General features: G+C 34.3%; 1 protein-coding gene across 12 annotated transcripts in view; it reads right to left on the reverse strand.

Annotated features, from left to right (window-relative positions):
• Positions 1-21837, reverse strand: part of LRRC7 (leucine rich repeat containing 7) — a 586672-nt gene that overhangs the window by 108920 nt on the left and 455915 nt on the right. For all 12 annotated transcript variants that reach the window (XM_051857607.2, XM_051857612.2, XM_051857606.2 and 9 more), the window contains 5 exons: positions 13109-13238; positions 12007-12122; positions 6070-6139; positions 3980-4079; positions 1246-1370 (listed from right to left, as the gene is read on the reverse strand). In XM_051857607.2, coding sequence (XP_051713567.1) covers positions 1246-1370; positions 3980-4079; positions 6070-6139; positions 12007-12122; positions 13109-13238 — 541 coding nt within the window. The remainder of the gene's footprint in view (positions 1-1245; positions 1371-3979; positions 4080-6069; positions 6140-12006; positions 12123-13108; positions 13239-21837) is intronic.

The following is a 21837-nucleotide window of genomic DNA, read 5'->3' on the forward strand; positions in this document are numbered from 1 at the left end:
TTTCTTTTTAGTTTAGTAATGTTTTTTTTCTAGGAATTCACAAGTTAAAAAAAATGTCTCTTTGGTTGTTAGATATCACTAATTAACAATCCAGAAACATTTTTTTAAAACCCAAATCTTTAACAAAACTACCATTTGGGATTTGGGAATCCATTTTGGGTTTTCCATGATATAGATAAGTTTTGTCAGTAAATGCCCAATTAGCTTACTGTGTGATTCTAGTAAGATTCGTTAATGTGTTGTTTTAAGAAATGAAGTTTAGAAAATGTGGGAAGGAGATACAGAGAAGAACATATCACAAATCTAGATTTATTAATAAGATGCACATACATTTACTTTGGTAATTAGTTACTAAGAGTGACAGCTGTTAGTATCCATGATGGAAAACATGCACAAATAATATTATAAAATATTATGGGAGATTCAAGATGTTGCTATGATGATATCATCAAAAGCTGTAACTGATAAAATCTACATAAGTTTTGATAATATTTGAAATTAGAGATGAAGGGAATATATGTTATTAGAATTGTGTCTATAAATCACATTGAATCTTAAAAACTAATTAAAAATTAAAATTAAAAATTATATAAAAATTAAAATAATGGAAAAATATAGATTTTTCAGATTCAAACTTCTTCTTTAAATTAATCCCAAAATGTTTTTATAAACATGCCCTTTGGTAAAAAAAATATGAATTTATTTTTCCTAAGCAACATCACCCACCATTAGGCATGGAGTCTCCTTTAAATTTTGTCATGCTTATGGAAATTCATAAATTCTTCTCAAATACTCTAGGGACATTAAACTTTTCAGAAATTTTAATGTTACTATAATGTGCTAGATAGCCAGCCATTCTATAAATGTGTGTTTTGGGCTCATATAGTTCACATGATGTTTTGCTCAGAAAACCATTACAGGATGTCAGAAATAAAATTCTTAGGTAATGTGTGATGTAGTGATGTAAACCACCAGGCCTTTTATTTTTTAATTTTCTCACAGCTTGAATCTCCCATTATTCTGGAGGATGGGTAGCATCTCAAATTTCTCAGGAGAAGGGTGGCACTTGTCTCATTCTGAACCATATCAGTACTTCAGGAACAACCAGCTGCAGTAATGAAAGGTATTGCCACAAGTCTTGCTATATCTGACTTTCTAGCAGAGATTACACAATTTGTTCCCAAATCTACAGTGGGACAGCAAAAGGAATAAGAAGAAAGAAGGAACAAAAGCTGAAAGGTTCACCTTAACTTTTCCAGCATTTTCATCGTCTTCTTTTTTTTCTTCGAATTCAAAGGCAACCGTCATACGTTGTTGTCTCTGCTCTTCCCATAGTGTAGGGTTAAAGCTGTCACTGTCTGACTGGAAATCTAGAGTCCAAAGTATTATTGCTTTTTTTTCACATAGAGTGTTATTAATGGAACTTAAAACAATATGCAAAAAATGGTGATAGGTACTACAAATGAATCCAAAAATAAGAAAGGGGAGAAAAAAGAGAAAGAGGGAAGAAAGAATAGTAGAAAAAAGAAGGAATAAAATTCCCTTGCTACTTATTACATGCTGTCTTCACATCTTAACTCAAATTCAGCCTTCCTAAGTATGTATTCATGTCATATAGGGATTGGGAAAAGTGTAGGGAATGGACTTTCCATGGATCGATAAAAGTAGTCCATAGAGCTAGACTAAGCACTTCGAAACAGTATCTCTTTTTAATCCTCACAACAGCATAATGGTAGTACTAATAGCTTCCTTATTATACCAATGAGTATACTACAGATGAGTTTTAAGACATTTGCTCATTCATGCATCTTCTCTGTGACTAACGTAGAATTGGTTCTATTCCATGTCTGTGTGAATTCAGAGTCCATGTTTGTAACTACTACATCCTATAGGATCTCTGATTAAAAAAAAGAACATAGCAATGATTTTGCTTTAAATTTACTAAAATAGCAACATTTTGTGAGTGTGGGGGAATCTAGGGGAGCTTGTTTTTATGGTAATCATGTAGGAAATTTAATCCTTAATGATAAGATCTCAATTAGTTTAAGTATGTCTCAAGTCAACAGGGGAATGTCTTATAAATATTTACTTTGCAACCAAATAGTGGTGGCTAATGGTAGTATCTTCTTTAAAATATTATTGTGAAGATCACATGAAAATGCAATAAAAGTACTTAGTTTTAGGATAAATTCTTTTCCAAAAGATAGCCTTTATTGTATATTTCTTTGTTATGTGGAATTCCTAAAATTCATTTATAACACTCCTGCCTAAAAAAAAAAAAAGGGATTTGCTTGAAACTTTTAAATAACCAACTCTTCTTTCCTCAAAGGAAACAAAACAAAACAAAACACCCAGTGACCAAGTAGACTAATTCTTTGGTGTCACACCTTGCCATCCCAGTTTCTCCTCAGGCTCTGGAACATGGTAGGGATTCAGTCTGTGAGACTGAATCTCAGAAAGAACTAGCAATTATGAGACACTTTTTATTTTTCTTCTAGATCCTTTTGAAATGAAATACTTTGATAATCTATGGATATTAAAAGGAAAACATAAGTAAAGCCTCCTGAATAAAACCATCTTTATTTAAGACTTTCCTTCTTTTATTTATTTATTTATTTATTTATTTATTTTATTTTTGACAGGCAGAGTGGACAGTGAGAGAGAGAGACAGAGAGAGAAAGGTCTTCCTTTGCCGTTGGTTCACCCTCCAATGGCCGCCGCTGCAGCCGGCACACCGCGCTGATCCGATGGCAGGAGCCAGGATCCAGGTGCTTTTCCTGGTCTCCCATGGGGTGCAGGGCCCAAGCACCTGGGCCATCCTCCACTGAACTCCCTGGCCATAGCAGAGAGCTGGCCTGGAAGAGGGGCAACCGGGACAGAATCCGGCGCCCCAACCGGGACTAGAACCCGGTGTGCCGGTGCCGCAAGGTGGAGGATTAGCCTATTGAGCCACGGCGCCGGCCAAGACTTTCCTTCTATGGTATGTAAACATGGTGACTTTTCTTTCATAAACTCAAAAGATCCATTTTATTGAAGTTTGGAAAATACACATCAGAGCAATTTTTCCTTTTCCTATTTTTGAAACTTGCAGTTTGAATAAAAACATTCCCAACTAATTCATTTACATTTAGAAGTCAAAGATTAAGACTATTTATTATAATTATCTCTGAAAATAAATACAGAAGCAAATAGTCTTCTTTACAAATTGACCTCAATTAAGTATATTGGGTGGATTTAATCCATGGCTGGATTAAAGTGGGTTTACTCTTCCAAGAATTTATGTTACTTGGAGAATGTAGAAAATATGAACATGCCAACTTGGGCTAAGGAGCCTCAGTGAAGTTTTAAATAGCAAAGACAGACCTGTGTTAATGTTTTGATGAATCATGTGATCATCTGATAAAAGATTTCGTTATTGGACAAGGTCAAGATTAAAAACACTTTTTCCATCATAGTGGCTGACATGGTTTACAGAAACTCAACTTGAAAAAGAAATTATGGTCATTATCTGTATGTCAATTCTTTATGGTTAACTCATAAAATGAAATAATTTGGGACCCCAAATCACTGGACTAAATGTTTAAATTGTGTTCACGGAAAAAGTGGACACACGAAATAAAATAGCTCACTGAATATTTTTTAGGATCTGACTGCTGTTACCACCTTTGAATTGATTGGTACCATGTTTGGTTAACTAGTCCTATGTCTTGTATCCATAAAAAGAAGTTCCTCCTAAAAGTCAACCTTATTTTCACATAAGATATACAGAAAAAGAGTTTTGTATGGGGAATTTTAATTAAAATATAGCACAAAATGTAAGACTCATGCTTAGTAAAATTCCAAATGATAGATGAATGTCATGGGATTTTCTTTATAGGCTTGTGCATGATCTAGTACTTTTGACAGAGATCAGAATAAAATCATACCTTTTAAATCCTAATCACTTTAAGTACAGAGGAAATTTCTACTGATAATTTACCTTCATCACCACGGGGCTGCTGGGGAAACATGTAGTTAGTTAAAACCCTTTGCTTTGTTTCTGGATGGGCTTCAGTTTGTAAAGGGATAAGTGCTTTGGACTGGAAGCAAAGAAAATATAAATTAGTTTAATAAACTTACTAATATAAATAATATTTATTTCATATGAGTTAGCAGTTTAATCTCACAGAAAAACATCAACCATTAAAGCAAAAGTGAGGGGAAAATGGAATAAGAAAGCATAATATAAAATTATTTCTAGGGAATGCTTTAAAGTTTCAAAATATTTATAATGAGGTTTTCCTCTTTTTTAACACCAGGTTACAAAATTTACCAAAAACTATGCAACTGAGCAATACCATTTTTTAATCTTGAAGAGATCAATTGTGAAAATGTTTGAATAAATAAACTTTTGGTACAATTCTATGTGCCTATTCATTTTCATGGACTATTGCCCTAGACAAATGGAATTTGCTATCCAATTCATATAATGAAACATCATCTATGAATTTAGTTATGTTAAAACATAAGCATTAATTTATTTTTAACCCAAGACAGAATCCACATACAGAGAAGCATCTATACTTGTATCTGATATATCCCTGTATATTTACTTAGGTTATATTTTATTCTCTGTTCTTAACTTGATTTCAGAAATATTTTGTAGCACATTGCCAATAAAATACCATGTTTTTCACTTTATTTCTCTGGAGTGTTTTATTTTTCTTGTTTAGAAGTTATGTATTGAAAATGCAATAATATTCTATTTTTAAAAAAGAAATACTATTTTTAATGTTTTTTAAAGAATTCTGATAGTATGTGTAAGAAATATACTGGGAATGATAATATTTAATGTATCAGAAATCTGCTTATTTCATGACACTTATTAATAAGAGTGAAGCACAAAGAGGATTTGAGATACCAGCTTGTGTCATGAAACAGTCTGAAACACATTAAACCAATTTCTAAATAAAAGTTAAATGATGCAGTCACTATTCTGTTCATTCTCCTGAAAGAATAATAAATCACGATAGGAAGGGATGTTTTCACAATGCGACATTATAGGATAGACTGACTGCTCTACTGGCACGGTTCACACTTATTCAAGAAATGATGCATTTAAAATGGAAATATTGATGGCTTGAAAATCTATAGTTTATTCATAAGAGTCAAGTTTGAATAGCAACCTAATTTTTCACTCAGCAGAAGGAAGCAAGCATGTGCTGTAGTGATTGTAGGAACACAAACATTCTTACATTTACATTTTCTAGAGAATATTTTTATTTTTTCACACAATTAACTCAATAACTAGAAATATAAACAACTCATTTACCAATTATACAACTTTTGTGTTCTGAAAATAATGTTAAACTAGATTCTAGATGCATTATTTTCATTTGACTATTTATACTTTGGGATAAGTATTTCATAATTTTAGGATCAAAAGAAAAAAGAGCAAGCTATGTCAAAATGTTCATCACGAGTTCTAGTGGAAAATCACATGTCTTCAACTGCTTCATACTTTTCCCAGTTAATGAAATTATTCATTAACACTCAATTATGTTAATGACTATACAGAATAATATAAAATAATTTCATAGAAAATATTATTACTACATACCAAAGGAAATTTGGAAATTTTTTGAATAAAGTTTTAGAATTATAATGGTTATAATTAAAAGCATGGAAATAAAAATGAACATAGAGGATAGTGATTCCCCTCTTGTGGGGATTGTGGTAATGATTTTCTATCCTTTACCTTAGAGATATAATTAAAGGGCATCTTCTAAGGACATATATGTACCACCTAAAGGTAAAAAGCTATAAAAATGATTATTTCATGTATTAGATCTTTGAGATTGAAGTAGATGTTAAATAGAAGCATTTGAAGAGAATGGTGATTACAGTATTGTTTTGTCCATGGCAATGTTTGAAATGTTACATTTATGAAAGTCTCTCCTCCAGGGAATAAAGAATCTATATCTGGTAGTAGCATTTTAAAGGTATCTATTAGGAAAAAGTTAGCAACTGAATGTTTCAATTACAGATAGCATTAATAAACAAAATAAATCTGGTAATAAAAGTTTTTACCTGATTGTCAGAAAGCCACAATGCAGCAAGCTCTTTAAGTTTGGTAAATGAGAATGGCAAATTCTTCAATCTGAAAAAAAAAAAAAAGAAAGAAAAAGAAAATTCTAATGGCATAGATGAAAACAGATAAAGTGAATTTCTAAGAAGAATTATTTAAAGTACTCTAATTGATTTTCATTCTTATCTCCAATCCTTTCTCCACTGAAAAGTCTGAATAACCTTAAAAAACAGACATATCTTACATTCTAAATGTTTCCCATTAGATGTGTATAAAATAAAAATATTAACATTCATTATTAGAATTTAAAAGATTCAGCCCCTAAAGTGCCTCAGGAAGCTTCTGCTATTTTTTTCCTGACTCAGAGTCATTATACCATAAGGCATCTCTGAGCCTACAACAAGATTAGCCACGCTCTTTCCTCTGTTTGGAACAGTCTTTCTCCCATACTTCACTTGACTGGATCCCAGTTTAAATACCATTTTTTCCAAGACACTTATCCTGACTCATTTAAACTGCTGTTCTTAATCTTCAAGCACCTGTATTTTCCTGTATGGTACACATTGCTATTTTTTTCTTTTTCTTTTTTTTTATTTAGTAAATATAAATTTCCAAAGTACAGTTTATGGATTACAATGGCTCCCCCTCCCCATAATTTCCCTCCCACTCGCACCCCTCCCATCTCCCTCTCCCTCTCCCATTCCATTCACATCAAGATTCATTTTCAGTTATCTTTATATACAGAAGATCTATTTAGTATATATTAAGTAAAGATTTCATCAGTTTCACATTGCTATTTTTTTAAAAGACTTAATTTCATTTATTTTGAAAGAGAAAGAAAGAGATAGATACAGAAATAGATACAGAGATAGAGATACAGATAGAGATAGGGAGATAGGGAGAGGGGGAGAGGGAGGGAGGGAGGGAGGGAGGGAGGGAGAGAGGGGGAGAGAGAGGGAGAGAGAGAGAGAGCGAGCGAGCTTCCATCTGCTGGTTCATTCCTCAAATGGCTACAACAGCTGGGACTGGGCCATGCGAAAGCCAGGAGCCTAGAACTCCATCTGGGTCTCCCACATGAGAGCAGGGGTCCAAGAACTTGGGCTATCATCTGCTGCTTTCCCAGGTGCATTAGCAGGAAGTCATTGGAACTGGAGCCACCAGGACACGAACCATGGCTTATATGGGATGATGGTGTAGCAGGTGGTGGCTTAACCCAGTGCCCCACAACACTGGTCCCACACTGTTGTGACTATCGCTGTTATACTGTTACCCCCACAAAACTGTGGCTTCTATGAAGGCAAGGTGTCATGTCACCATTAAATTAATGTACGGTTCCCACTGTTATATTGACCTTCAGAAAGCATTTCATTTTGTTCCCTCTCTTTCATATACTATATAGTAGATATTCCTAGAGGAGATCTTTCAAAATAACATTGTTGAGATATGTGAAGTTTGGGATCAGTCCCTTAGTTTTCAATCAAAATTTTATATTTAGCTTTGGCTCCAGCCTTTTGAGGGACAACTTGCCAAACGATTATTTCAGTGCAGTGTCTGTATGCTTGTAACTGTGCATGATCAACAAATTGTAATCAGACAGGTTAATATCATAGCTGCCCAGTAAAGCGAGCAGTACACATTGAATGCCAATGAAATTTATTGCTAATGTCTGTGTGTTCACTTTTGAATGCACATAAACATTTCAGGTATAACTTAGGTTGAAAATTTTCTTAAGTATTCAATATGTTGGAACTTTATCAGCTTGTTCATGAATAAATATTTTGATAATAGAAGTGAAAAATTCTTTAATAGTTAATAAACACTGTAGATGCAGTTAATTTCATGTGAAAAAGCAGTTAAATACTTTCAAATAATTTAGTAAATATGAAAAGTGATTGACAGCTAATACAAATATTAAGAGTGTGCTTTAGCTAGGTAATTCTTATGAAGAAAATACAAAAAAGAAAATAATACTTTCTGAACTACTAAATATTTGTAAAATGAAAATATAAAGAACATAATAAATTATATCACAATTCTCCTTTTATAGAATGATAGCTTTAAATAAAATTACTCATAAAAGTTTTTTATAACTTATAGCTATTCAAGTTCATTTATGCAAGAAATTATGAAGTAAGGTTTTTTGGAGGAATTTAGGGATAAATTATAAAGAGAATGCCAATTCTAATGTATCAACATTCCACGAGGGGAAACGTCTCTGAAATCATGTACAACAATGTCCAGGATATATTGTCATCAGTCCCATCATAAATGTAAAGTATGAAAGACAAGGCATCATTATTTTCCCTTGCTGTTCCAGTGACTTTTTTGAGGACAAGTCTGTATGAAATATCATAAATGTGCAGTAAACTGACCACAGGCACAATGCTGTGGCTGACAGGGCAGATGAATCAATTTTCCTAATGATAACAGCCAACTTTAAAGATCCATTATAATTTAAATATGCATTTGTAATAGTTATTATTCTGGGCTAACATTTATTTAATCTTTATTCAAACAATTCATTCTCTGATGATACTGTTTATCTTTGGCCTCAGCTTTAGCTCAATATTGAATTTTTACTCCTGATTATGATTCATTGATTAATTCATTAATTTAAAACATTAATTTGGCTTTGTACTGTGTTCCAGTCCCTATTACTAGGATTAATTATGCCTGCATTTCTAGCCTGATAAAGGTTTTTAAGCTTCTGATATTGTGAGTATCTCAATGCCTTATTTGTATATTTTACCATAGCACCATGTAGTCTGTCTGGATAATGTTAGGTACACATATCTGTTGTATTTGCTAATAACTCTAAAGTATTAATTTAAAATAGTCTATCTACATGTCATTTGTAGCATATAATTTAATCATACAGATTCTTAATGAAAAACTTCAAGCAAACCAAAAATTTAGGAGAGACATCTTGTATAATATGAAACCCATTTCTAGGTTGACAAATGGTTTCAGTAGGTATTGTAATAGAATCCAATAGGAGAAAGGGGTTCCAAGATGGCAGAAAAGTGATAGGAGAGTCTGAACCACAGAGGGAAAGATTAATATTTAAAAAGGGGAGAAACCACTGCCTAGATAAAGCCATGGGAAATTTGCAGCGGGAAACCCAGTGAAAACAACAGAGATGGTCCAGGTCTGCACCAAAGAGCAAAAACAACAACAACAACAACAAAAATACATGGGAGTTTTGGAGCCAGGGGAGATTCATGATAACTAATAGAGCCCCTAAAAGGCAACCTGTAGAAATGAAATTGACACTTTGAGAAGCAATGATTTTGAACAGCACTTCACTTGACTTTTGAGGAATAGCTTTTTATTTTATATTTTTGTTTATCTTTTCTTTTCCTTTATAATATTTTCCTTATCTTTTTTCTTTCATATGAATCATTGAACTCTTTACTTAACATAGAGTTAACCATATATGTATAAAGTTAATTGAAAACAGGTCTTTAATAAAGGATAAGAGTGAGAATAAGGAAAGGAAGAAGAAGGTGGGGTGGGAGTGTGGGTGGGAGGGAGGGCACAGTGGGAAGAATTACCAAGATCCTGAAGTTGTAATTGTGAAATATAGGAAGTTCATAACTGCAAAGCAGTATATTCCTGCATACATTCCCACAGACTTACTTCTAAGAGTACAGCTTAACAGCTTGCCATAGGACCCCAAATTCCCTTAAGCTGGCTGGTAGAAATAGCAGCTTAAGTGTTATAAAGATAAATGAATGGGATTAAGTGGTAAGTGACCATATAGATAGACTTAAGTGTTAAAGTGATAATATAAATAGGACCAAGTGTTTGGAAACAATAATAGACAGAATCAAAAAGGAGTAAAGGCTCCAGCATGGAAAGCAGTCCATACAGCAGACTCATAGAATGATAATCACTTTAACTAGCACTCCAACCTCAGACCTAGCCCTTAAGGCATTCCAGTCCAGGTTAAAAAGCTCAGGGGAAGCATTTCAGGCGTGGAAAGCCAAGATACTCTGGCAGAAAATGCCCTACACAAAGGACCCCTGTGAATGAGACCCCAGTGAAAAGACGTGGCCACCAAAGAAGGATACACTTTTCTCTGAAGGTAGGAGAGAACTTCCACTGTGCTTATAGCCTCCTCAAGCTAGTGGATACAAAAGACTTCCATAGCCAAGGCAGCTTATGTCAAGAGCCTTTGGTGATCACTGATGTCATATATAAGAGTGTTATTTATTAAGTAAACAACAAGAGTCACTGCGCACTAACTTCTCATGCAGTACTTCTGTCCCTAAATAGTTGTATCATGAGACTTAATATTAAAACTTATTCTCAAGAATCACCTCCTTTTAGTGTATTAATTGGAGGATATTATTATGTCTCATAAGTTATAGTTATGTCTAAGAGTTTGAAAAAGATGTATCATCCTTGGGTTCTTTAATTTCAATTAAGCTTCTAAAAAGAAAGAAGAGGGAGGAAGGAAGGAAAAAGAGAAGAGGGAAAAAAAAAAAGCGAAATCACTTCCTAGAAGCAATAACATTGTGAAACATTCTAGTTTTTTTTATTCCATTGTTTCTTGTTCTTTCTAGGACTAAACAGGAGAGGGAGAAGGAAGAAGATGGGGAGAGTAGGTGGGAGAGTGGTGGGAAGAATTATTATGTTCCTAATGTTGAATTTATGAGGTACATACAAATAAAAAGAAAAGAAAAGAAAAGAAAAAAATAAAGAGGATAAAGGAATTAAGGAAAAAAAAATAACTACCTAAAGGTTGCAAAAAAAAAAAAAAAGAATCCAATAGGATACACTTTTTAAGATATTACCATAAATTACCATATTTTGTGCTTAATTCCTAATAATATAATTAGAGATTTAAAAACAATGTCTCACTAAAAGTTAGATACAGTTCTCTGTGTGGTCTTCAACTTCTAGTCTGGTAATCCAGGTGGAAGAGGAAATGATGTTGATTTGACAGGACTTCCTTTTGAAGCACAAGTTTTGGTACTTCCTTGTTTCATAAATAGAATCTTCAATCTATTAATAAGATGTTTGATTCTCCTTTTTTGGAAATATTATAGAACTCTTAAGATAATAGTTTTTGACATTTACAATGTTTTCTAAATAAACTAGAAAACAAATGAGAACACCCAGGCTTATCCTGAAACTTTCAGAATCTGAGCATTCTTCAAGATTTCATAAAGCTCATCTCTGACAGTTTTATTATCTGACCTCTTATTCAGACTATCATTTGCCTAACTGAAAGTTATTAAAACATAAAGTTCATGCATTCAATTGTGTAATCACTTTATTGACTTAGTGTTTACCTCTAGTCAATATCTATTTTATTGTTTCCTATTTGAGGACAATTACTGTCTATTAACGAGGTAGAAACAAAGATTCATCAAAGTTTACCTTTTATTTTTCCCCATCCACCAATATAGTCCACTCTTGTTAAAAGAAGAGGACCCTTTTATGCTCCCCTTGCTCTGAACATAACTAGTTAATTGATTGTCTTTACTGCACTGTGTAAAACTTATGATTTTTGAAAATTAGCTATGGCAATATTCTTACCAGCACTCTGATGGAGTTTACATAAATACATGTCCAATTAATTAATTGAAGATGTGAATGTATACATGAAAACACACATATATTTGTTAATATGTTTTATAGCTATAAATTATAATTGCATTTCCACATCTTCATATTATGTGTTCTGCATATGAGTTGCTGGCACAGAACTTTGAGTTATAGATTTTATGTAACTCTAATATGTAAAAATGATTTTAATATATTCAAATAATGAAAGGTAGAGTTACTTGATTTAAAAATAATGTAGCTTCTGCTGTGTATATTTATATTTCAATTATGAAACAAGACATTGATGTTCCCAAAATTATAGACAAAGACATAATTTACTTTTAGAAAACAACCAATGTGATTTTGAAATGTTGCAAAAATACCTGTTGTCACTCAAATTTAAAACTCTTAGTTTCTGCATCTGTCCAATTTCTTCAGGAAGAAATTCTAGCTTATTGGAGCGTAGAGACATAACTGTTACATTTTTACAGCTTCCAATCTGTAGATAACAAAAGAATATAAGAAAGAAATCATAGTGTAATGTTACTTTTATTTTAATTTCTCCAATATATAAAACAATTTAACTCACAGATTTCATCATTTTAAACTTTCTACCAATAAATGTATTATCTTACTTTTTATAGACTTGCTCTTAAAAGTATGTGCATGTTATATACTTTTAGATATTAAAAATATTTCATATTCCTTTATATATTAAAAGCATGAATTATATTTATAATTTTATTGTTAAAATACTTGAGTTTATTTTTGCATATATTATTTTGTCTATCAAGTAAGACCTCTTGTATCTGTGTGTATACAGAAGAACATACATATTCAAAAAATGAATCATAGTTGACAGTTCCTAGGCAAAGCTAGTTTTATTTTGTGTGCAATTTTATTTATCATTTTCATAAATTTTGGCTTTGAAAGAATGATATATTGACTATTGTTCTATTGTTATGGAAGTGTTCAGAAGAAAATGTTAAATTGAAAATGTACTTCACATTCTAAACATTAGTAAACATAGGCCCATTTGGAGATAAAAATTAACAGAATTTCTTGGTGGATCCTGAAGTTAAAATATTATTATGCACATGAAATCATAAAAACATATTTATATTAGAAAGCTTATACTTCAAATATGGAAATGTAATGTATCCCAAAGTATTACTTATAGCTATTCCTGAGAACAAGATAAATTAAATGATTTAACATTGCATTTGTTGACATTTGTTAAATTATAATATTTTATTACTTTACATGAAATATTTAAATCAAATAAATTTTCCGGGTAAATATAAGGACTTGTCAGCAGTAATTTAAAATATGATCGCCAAGCAAATATATATGTAACTGATTCCCACACAGGTTCACAGCTCAACTCATGAATCTACTCGTGAATTTATTATTTCACTGGTTAAGAGTTTATCTCAAAACGTATTCATTAAAAGTTGATTGACAGAACACAAGTTTATTCCTTACTTCTCTGGGTAATTCTGGAAGGAAATTTTCATCGACTGCTAATGTTCGAAGACTATGAAGGTAACCAATAGTAGAAGGTAGTGACTCCAGTTCATTACAGCTACAATCAAATTCTTCTAATAAAGATAAACTAAAAGGAAAAGGCATTAGTCAGACATTTCAAGTTTAGGTGGCAATAAAGTTTTAAAAAGCTACATATTCAAATTCCTCAAACAAAACTTGTTCAAGTGATTATATATCATATTATATGGATTAATGTATTTCATCAGTTTGGTCAAATGATTCAATGTCATCAAATAAATAGTTACATTGTGTAAAGTAAGTAAGGTTTATTTTCTCCCTTTCCCAATTCATCATTGAATCGGGTCATGAAAAATGATAGGATGGTTTTTCGTTTGTTTATTTGTTTACAACTTGGGTGTTGTACCTAGGTGCTCATAATACATCTTCCTTGGAGTGAGTTTCTATAAAACTGGTATTGGAGAGGTAAAAGGGTACAGAGAGCAGACCCAAGAAAGGGCCATAAGTATGGGGAGCAATAAAAGCAGTGATGATTTGCTCAGTATTTTATTAAGCACTTTAGACATTAAAAAAAAAACCCACAAACCTCTTCCTTATAATAACTACTATATTATTTTAAAACTCATTTTACAGATAAAATTGAGACTCACTTACCCAAGTCCACTCACAGCTGAAAAGCTAGAACTTAAATGTAGACCACATGGATTTACTGTTATGCTGCCCCTTAGCCTATACAACTGCAGTATAGGTTATGGACAGGGCTCACCTCAGTCTGTAGATGCTCTATTTGGTTTACGTAGTATTATAAATGCTAATACATTTTTGATATAATGATCCAGAATTTTCATGCCCTGCAAAAGGTGACGATCTGGCAATATTGGGCCTGCATTCTCCATGACAAGTAATGAAACAGTAGTATCTACTGCCTTCAGATAAACACAGTTCTTCTGTTTATCTCCAGTTTGTCACAGTTCCCACCACTGTGTTCTTAGCTGGCCTTATCCCAGATCTTCAGAAAAGGAACTGAATGATGGTATATGGAAGTTGTCAAAAGGAAACAAGACACTGCTGAGAAACAAAGAGAGTCTGGCCTAGGGATGGCTCCAGCTATGCTGAAGTTGCTGTTGATGTTTTTAATATTATTAAGTGGAATATTATTATTATTATTATTGCTGTTGTAGGAAGGAACTCTGTGGTTGAAACTCTCTGCCAGTGGAGACATAGCAATGAATTCAGGTGAATTGGGATAGTAGAATGAGCTTCCTGTTTTATCTATTGAAACTAGCTAACTTGAATGCAATTTGCTCCTGCTATTTAGTCAACAAGTGAACACAAAAATTAAGCAGATGGATCAGTCAGAATGGATTTGTGTCCTGGCTCTGTCACTTACTAGATATATTATCTTGGGGATCAACAATTAAAACAAAGGCTGCCGCAACTCAAAAAATAAAGCTGATTTTATTTACCTGCCAGGCAAGCAAAGACACAGGGAAGAAATTCTGTGAGTAGTTAATGCTCCAGGGGGAATAGTCAGTGATGAAAGAAGGGTGGTGGTAGTGGATCCAGATGCTTACATGAAGGATGGAACACCTGCTTTATGGAATGGGTGCAATGGGTACATTAGTCTGTGCACAGTTAGGCAACTCAAGTCTCACTGTGCGTGGGTCAGGTAAAATAATACATCTAGCTATACGCTGACTCTTACCAGGGTCACTTAAGGTTCATGATATCAGCAGTTCAGCTGTTAGAACTAGTTGTGGAGAAACACAGCTTTCAATTTTGTGTGATAGCTCTTTAGCAAGTGCTGTCTAAATGGAAACTTTTCTTTTTTACATAGACAAGTCACATGACTTCTTCCCAAGTTTTAGTGTCTTTACATTTGCAATGAGGATAATAATAATTCCTGATTCACACAGTTGCTCTGAGTATTTCATGAAATGTAAGTAAAGAACTTAGTGCAGTACCTGTCAAAAATGCATGCTCATAAAGTGATTTTTTCTGATAATTAGTGAACCTGGTTAATGTTGTTTCCAAATCCTTTGAATCCCACATGCAGGGATGGCTACAGGTGCCAGGTGTGTATGATTGTGTGACTTTTCATAGGTATTTGTAGGGGCAGGAATCATGTAGGAAATGTGTAACAGATTTTGTTTATTAAAAAAAAAAGATAAGCCAAAATAACCCAACACTGTGTCTTACATATATAATGCAATTAATAACTTTTGAAGAATTGCATAAAAGAGTTTGCTATTAATAGTCTCAGATCATAGGCTCAGCAAGTTCACAAAAGCACCAGGGATTTTTTAAAGTAAACATTTCATAAATATGTTCAGAGGTAGAAGTCAATGAAGGTAGCGTAATAATTTAAAAAATATAATAAAGTGCTCTCATTCTTGAATTAAAAATACATTTTGAAGTTAGTTTTGAGTTACAGTAAGGGGTCTTACCCTGCATGATTTCAAAATGCACAGATTTCAGTTATCATATCTCATTAAATTTTATCACATTTTAACAATGTGATTCAAATGCTAATTATCTTGGTATTTAACTGTGTATAGTATCACCTGTACATTTTTTTGAAATATAGTATAATGTCAGCACATGTACAGCATAAACTGATCAAAAGTGTTGCAACGTATAGTCCACATGGCAGAATGTGAATCACAGACACATGCTTTTATCAGAAAGCATCACATAATTTCCTTCAAAGTCTGTTAATGATCAGTCACTGTGCATCTGTTATGCAGTTTACATATAGACAGCAAATCATGTGTTACCGTCTGTGTTCCAGCAGTGGACAAATGCGACAGGGAGAATGATTTAACCTTTAAAGAACTACTACCAAGAACTACCAAGAGGCACCAAGATGGCAGAAAAGGGACAGAGATTACTCTCTAGTTTAGGAGAAGATAGTTACAAAAAAAAAAAAAAAAAAAAACAAACCATGGAGAGAGTCCAACCTCAGAGAAAGTCCACACAAATTAGAGGGACTGTGGATCTGTATGCAGGGTGTGCAGGGTGAAGGCACGCACAACTCGGGACCCCAGCAGCTAAGAGCCTGAGCACCAGCTTTGGAGAGTGAGGTGAGACCAGACTGCAGCAGCCCATGCCACTGGTGACAAAGCTGTGGGAAAGCCTTGCAGGAGTCTGGATTGGAGTCCTGTGGGGGACAGTGTACTTGCCAATCTAGAGGAAAAAAGGGGTGACATGTTTCTCCCTCCCTGACCTTCCAGCACCAGAATTCTGTAACTAGCTGAGAGTGGGTGGAAGCCATTTTGGACATACATACATATCAGCTGTGCCAATGTGTCTGTAACCAGCCAGGAGGAGACACCTGCGTCTGGCTGGGAGAATTGACAGGGAGCTGGGTGCTCGTGACTTGGGCACCTTGTGTCTGGGATTGTATAAACACTGTGGCTGCGTGTGGGCAGCACATGCTTGGGGCTCCATGATTCCTGGGTGAGGGTCATTGCTGTGGGATCTGTGCTCACACCTAGGACTGCTTGGATCCTTTGTGTGGTTCTTGTGGCAGAGCTGATGAATACTGTACCCACTGGGGCTAGCATGCAATCATTGGTCTCCTTGGAGGAGAGGAGGTGAGTGAGAGACTATGCCAACCAAGCTGAACAAATTTCCCCTCTCAGAAAAACAAAAAAAAGCAGATTTATCCTGCCAATGCTGCTGAATTTGGGAGTCACCTTGGATCCTCTGATTAGAACACTGATTAGAGCTCCTTGGCCACACCCAGCATACACCTCAGGGTATTCACTGAAAGAGCAGACACTCCACTAATCCACAGAGGCATAGTCTAAAGATAAAACCCATCACAGTAGGAAAAAAAAAATAAACCAACAAGTATCTCCATAAATGCCTAAAAAAAAGCATAGCAATTCAAGAAACAAGAATAGGAAAGACAATATGATGCCCCCCAAAGGAACACACTTCAATACTAGAATGTGAAAACAAAGAGACTGAAGAAATGCCAGAAACTGAATTTGAAAAATTGATCATAAGATTAATTAGAAGTAATCAGAAGCAAATCCATGAATATGACACAAAATCTGTACATGACACAAAAGAAAATTTTCCTCATGAAATTCAGATTTTTAAAGAGAAATCAAAATGAAATATTGGAAATGAAGAATTCAACAGAACAAATAAAAAAAGTGTTGGAAAGCCTTAACAACAGAATTCGTGAGGCAGAAGAAAGAATATCCAAGTTAGAAGGCAAATCTCTAGAAATCTTACAGCAGACCAAAAAAAAAAAAAAAGGAAGAAGAAGTTAGAAAACTGAAAAAAAAAACAAAACCAAAAAACCAGTGTTGAAGATCTCCAGACTACTATCAAATGACCCAACAAATGAGTCCTAGGAGTTCCTGAAGGCATGGAAAGAGAGAATGGATTACAGAAAACTTCCCTAATTTGGAGAAATAAAGGGTCATCCAAGTACAAGAAGCACATAGAACTCCTAATAGACATGACCAGAAAAGATCTTCACCATGACACATTGTAGTAAAAATCTCCACCATAAAACAGAAAGAAAAGATTCTAAAATGTGCACAAGAGAAATGCCAGATCACATTCAGAGGATCTCCAATTAGACTCACAGTGGACTTCTTATCAGAAACCCTACAGGCCAGGAAGAATGGTGAGATATAGTCCAAGTCTTGAGAGAAAAAAAAAAATTTCAACCCAGAATACTGTACCCTGGAAAGCTCTCATTTATGAAGGAAGGTGAAATAAAGACCTCCTATAACAAACAGTAATTGAAAGAATTTGTTATCACTCTTCCAGTCTTACAAAAGATGCTTAAGGATGTGCTACACACAGAAACAGAAACATGGTCATCACTGTGAAAGAAGTTGAAGGCAGAATATCTCCCAGTAAAGGTACAAAGTAAACAATAGGCATATTTATGGAAAAATGGCAGGGCCAAGTCATTCTGTATGAATAGTCACTTTGAATATAAATGGCCTCAACTCTCCAGTTAAAAAATATAGACTGAGTGGGGAAAAAAAAGCAAAATCTTTCTATTTGCTGCCTACAAAAACACAACTCACCAACAAAGATACATGCAGACTGAAAGTGAAAGGATGGAAAAAGATATTCCATGCTAACAGAAACCAAAAAAGAGCTAGTATAGTATTCCTAATGTCATATAAAATAGACTTTAATACAAAAACTGTTAAACAAGGCAAGGGCACTGTGCAATGATTAAGGGATCAATGCAACAGGAAAACGTGACTAAAATAAATGTGTATGCACCTAATTACATTGCATCTAGCTATTTAAAAGAATTATTGATGGATGTAAAGAGAGATGTAGACTCTTGTATAATAGTAATGGGAGACTTCAATACCCCACTTTCAGCAATGGACAGATCAACCAGACAGAAAATCAGAAAGGAAACAACAGTCAATTGACACTGTAGACCAAATGGACCTAATGGGTATCTACAGAACTTTTCATCCTACAGTTGCAGAATACACATTCTTCTCAACACTGCCTGGAACTTTCTCTAGGACAGACCACAGGCCAGGCTATAAAGCAAGTCTCAGCAAATTCAAAAAAATCTAAATCATACCATACATCTTCTCTGACCACAATGGAATGAAGCTGGAGATCAACAACTCGAGTGTCTCTAGGACATATGCAAACACATGGAGACTGAACAGTGTGCTCCTGAATGAACAGTGGGTCATAGAAGAAATCAAAAGAGAAATTAAAAAAAACTGTTGAGGAACAGTTTTTTTTTTTCATAGTATTTGTTGAACTCTTAGTATAGAATTAATCTTATGTGTATAAAGTTAATTGAAAATAGATCTTCGTGAAAAGTAAGAAAGGGATAGGAGAGGGAAGAGGAAGAAGGGTGGGAATGGGGGTGGGAGGGTGGGTACTCTGGGAAGAATCACCATCACTGTGTTCCTAAAGTTGTATTTATGAAATGCATGAAATTTTTATACCTTAAATAAAAGGTTTCTTTTGAAAAAATAATAATGTAGGATAATGCTTTTGATCACCCTATATTTCTTGGAGATTTAAATGAAAGTGTAGAATTTTCCTTTGTATACCAATGACAACTTTATTAATCCAGCCAACAAACCAAGGAATTATTTCCATTTTTAAAGCTTGTTACTTTGTACAGACTTTTAAATAGGCTATTTCTGCTACACTCGGCCACACTGCAGTTGCTTTACCTGAATTCTGGATGAAATATAACATGACATATACAACTGAAAATGTTCAAGCACCATGGCAAGAAAACAACAAGCAATATGCGTGCAACATAATAGAAACTTGTAACATACTGTGTGAATGACTTTGCAGCATATGAACAGAACACAAATGGAGTTAGAGAAGAAAAAGCAGAGCTTTGGAGTGTTGACACTGCTACTATTACAGAGAAAGACTAGATAACCTGCCAGGGGAATTTAGTGAAGGCAAATTAATCCACATAAATGAGGGAAGTGATTGTGATGAAAAGCACGAATATGTCCCAGAGGAAGTGATGCTGACAATAATTTCACATAAAAGGAACTCTCAGATATATTCTATGATACTGAGAGCACAAAGGATAAAATTTGAAAGCTGATTTAAACTTTAAAAAGAGCATGACAATTCACTGAAACATAAAAAAAGATGTTCATTCTGTGTCATTACTTCTGCTATGAAAACAGGAAGGCAAGCACTATTCAAGCTAATCTTAACAAATTTTACCCCAAACTCTACTTTCATTCTCAATGTTCCTAGTGTTTAAAATGACAATGTACTAAATAGAAATAGAAATTTTACTATTTTTCTAATTCCCTATATATGTATAACCTACAATAACTGTTCAATGGGTTGGTAAAATATTTTAAAGATCTTTGTAAGAAAATCATAAATTTCCAATTGAGTAAGACTATTTTGCCTAGTTTCAGAATATATTGTCATTTTATAGTCTGAGATAATACAATTTATAATAAGAATCTATTTGGTCTTCACCCACTTGCTGGCACACAGATCCTAAAACCCTTGGAATCTCCAAAGTAATTAGTGCTCTTTTTATGCTAATGCTGAGGGCCTTGGGATGGTGGCTGTTTGCCTTAGGAAACAACCATCTGGTTAGAGGATAGAAACTTTCAGTTCCAACTCTGACCTCTAAGGGAAAGCAGACGGAAAGCTGCTGATCACCAATGGCAAATGACATAACCCTTCATTGCTTGCAGAATGAACCCTCCATAAAACCCCAAAAGCCAAGTTCTGAGAGCACTCCATGAAAATGCCAGGGTGGTGTTGCCTCCAGAGAAGGAATGGATGCTCCCTTATTCCTTCCCACATCTTTCCCTCTGTACATTTCCATGTGGTTACTCGTGTCCTCTGTCCTCTGTAAAATCTCTAATAGACTTGTTAATGTTTTTTCCTGATTCTGTGAGCCATTCTAGCATAAGATCAAACCTGAAGGAGTTACTGGAATCCCCAGTTTACAGGTGACTAGAGTGTCTTGACACCTGGACTTGTGACCAGCATCTAAATGGGGACAGTCTTGTGGGAGTAGACCCTTAACACTAGGGATCTGATTTTATCTTCAGGCAGATGTGTCAAGATACAGTTAAATTGGGGGACACCCTACTGGTGTCCACAGAGAATTGGGGAATTGTTTGGTTTGGGAAAACCCACACATTTCAGTCATCTGAAGTGCTCTGTGTTATGTTTTAAGAACACAGTAGGAAACAGAATCCATTTAGTTCTTCCTATAGTGTTCTGCACAAGTGTGTAAAGTAAGGACTTTCTGTATTAAAAAAGATAACATTCTTACTGAACCATAGGATATACCAAATCAATAATTTAGAGTCTGGAACTATTTTATGTCCTTGGGTTACAAAGAAAAATGAGTAGGTACAAAATACTCCTTTCTTGATGATTTCTGAAACTCCAGATTCAAATTCATACTGCACAATTCCAGCTGATTTTATTGATGGCTATCTTGATAAAACTCACTGATAATGTTTTAATACAAGATCCTATATGGAAATGATTATTATACTTAATTAGATTATCACTAGAATTTGTAATAATGAAGTAGAATATAGATCAAAGATGACCTTTTTTTCTTAAAGAATTTTTGTCTTTGGGGTGGGGGCACCCAGCCTAGTGGTTAGGATGCCTGCATCCCACACCAAAGTAGCTGTTTGATCCCCACTCCGCCCAGACTCCAGCTTCCTACTATGGTGGACCCTGCAAAGCAGCAGTGATGGCTCATGTACCTGAACTCCTGCCACCCACATGGGAGACCTCGACTGCTTTCTCATCTTCTGGCTTTGACCCAGCCCAGTCATTACTGTTGAAGCAGTTGGGAAGTGAATCATTGGATGGGAGCTGTCTCTCTTTCTTTCCTACCTTCCCTCCCAAATAAAAATTTTTTAAAAGAAGTTTTATATGTATAATTATACATATTAAGCATGAAAACAAGTTGCAAAGAAGTGCAAAATACTTTGAAGCAGTACTTCCCAAAATTTCTAGTGTATACACCAGTCACCAAGAGAGCTTATTAAAATGCAGATTCTGTATTTTTGGTTTGGAATGCAGCCCAGATCCTGCATTTGTAGATGTACCTGGTCCAGGGGCCACTGAGTTGTGAGGATTTAAATAAAGTGTTTGAAAATATTTTAAGAGTAACTTTGAAACACACAGTAGACATGTCAACAACAGCTGAAATACACACAAAT

Source organism: Oryctolagus cuniculus, chromosome 7 (genome assembly GCF_964237555.1).
Source record: "Oryctolagus cuniculus chromosome 7, mOryCun1.1, whole genome shotgun sequence".
In the NCBI taxonomy this organism is placed as follows: domain Eukaryota; kingdom Metazoa; phylum Chordata; class Mammalia; order Lagomorpha; family Leporidae; genus Oryctolagus; species Oryctolagus cuniculus.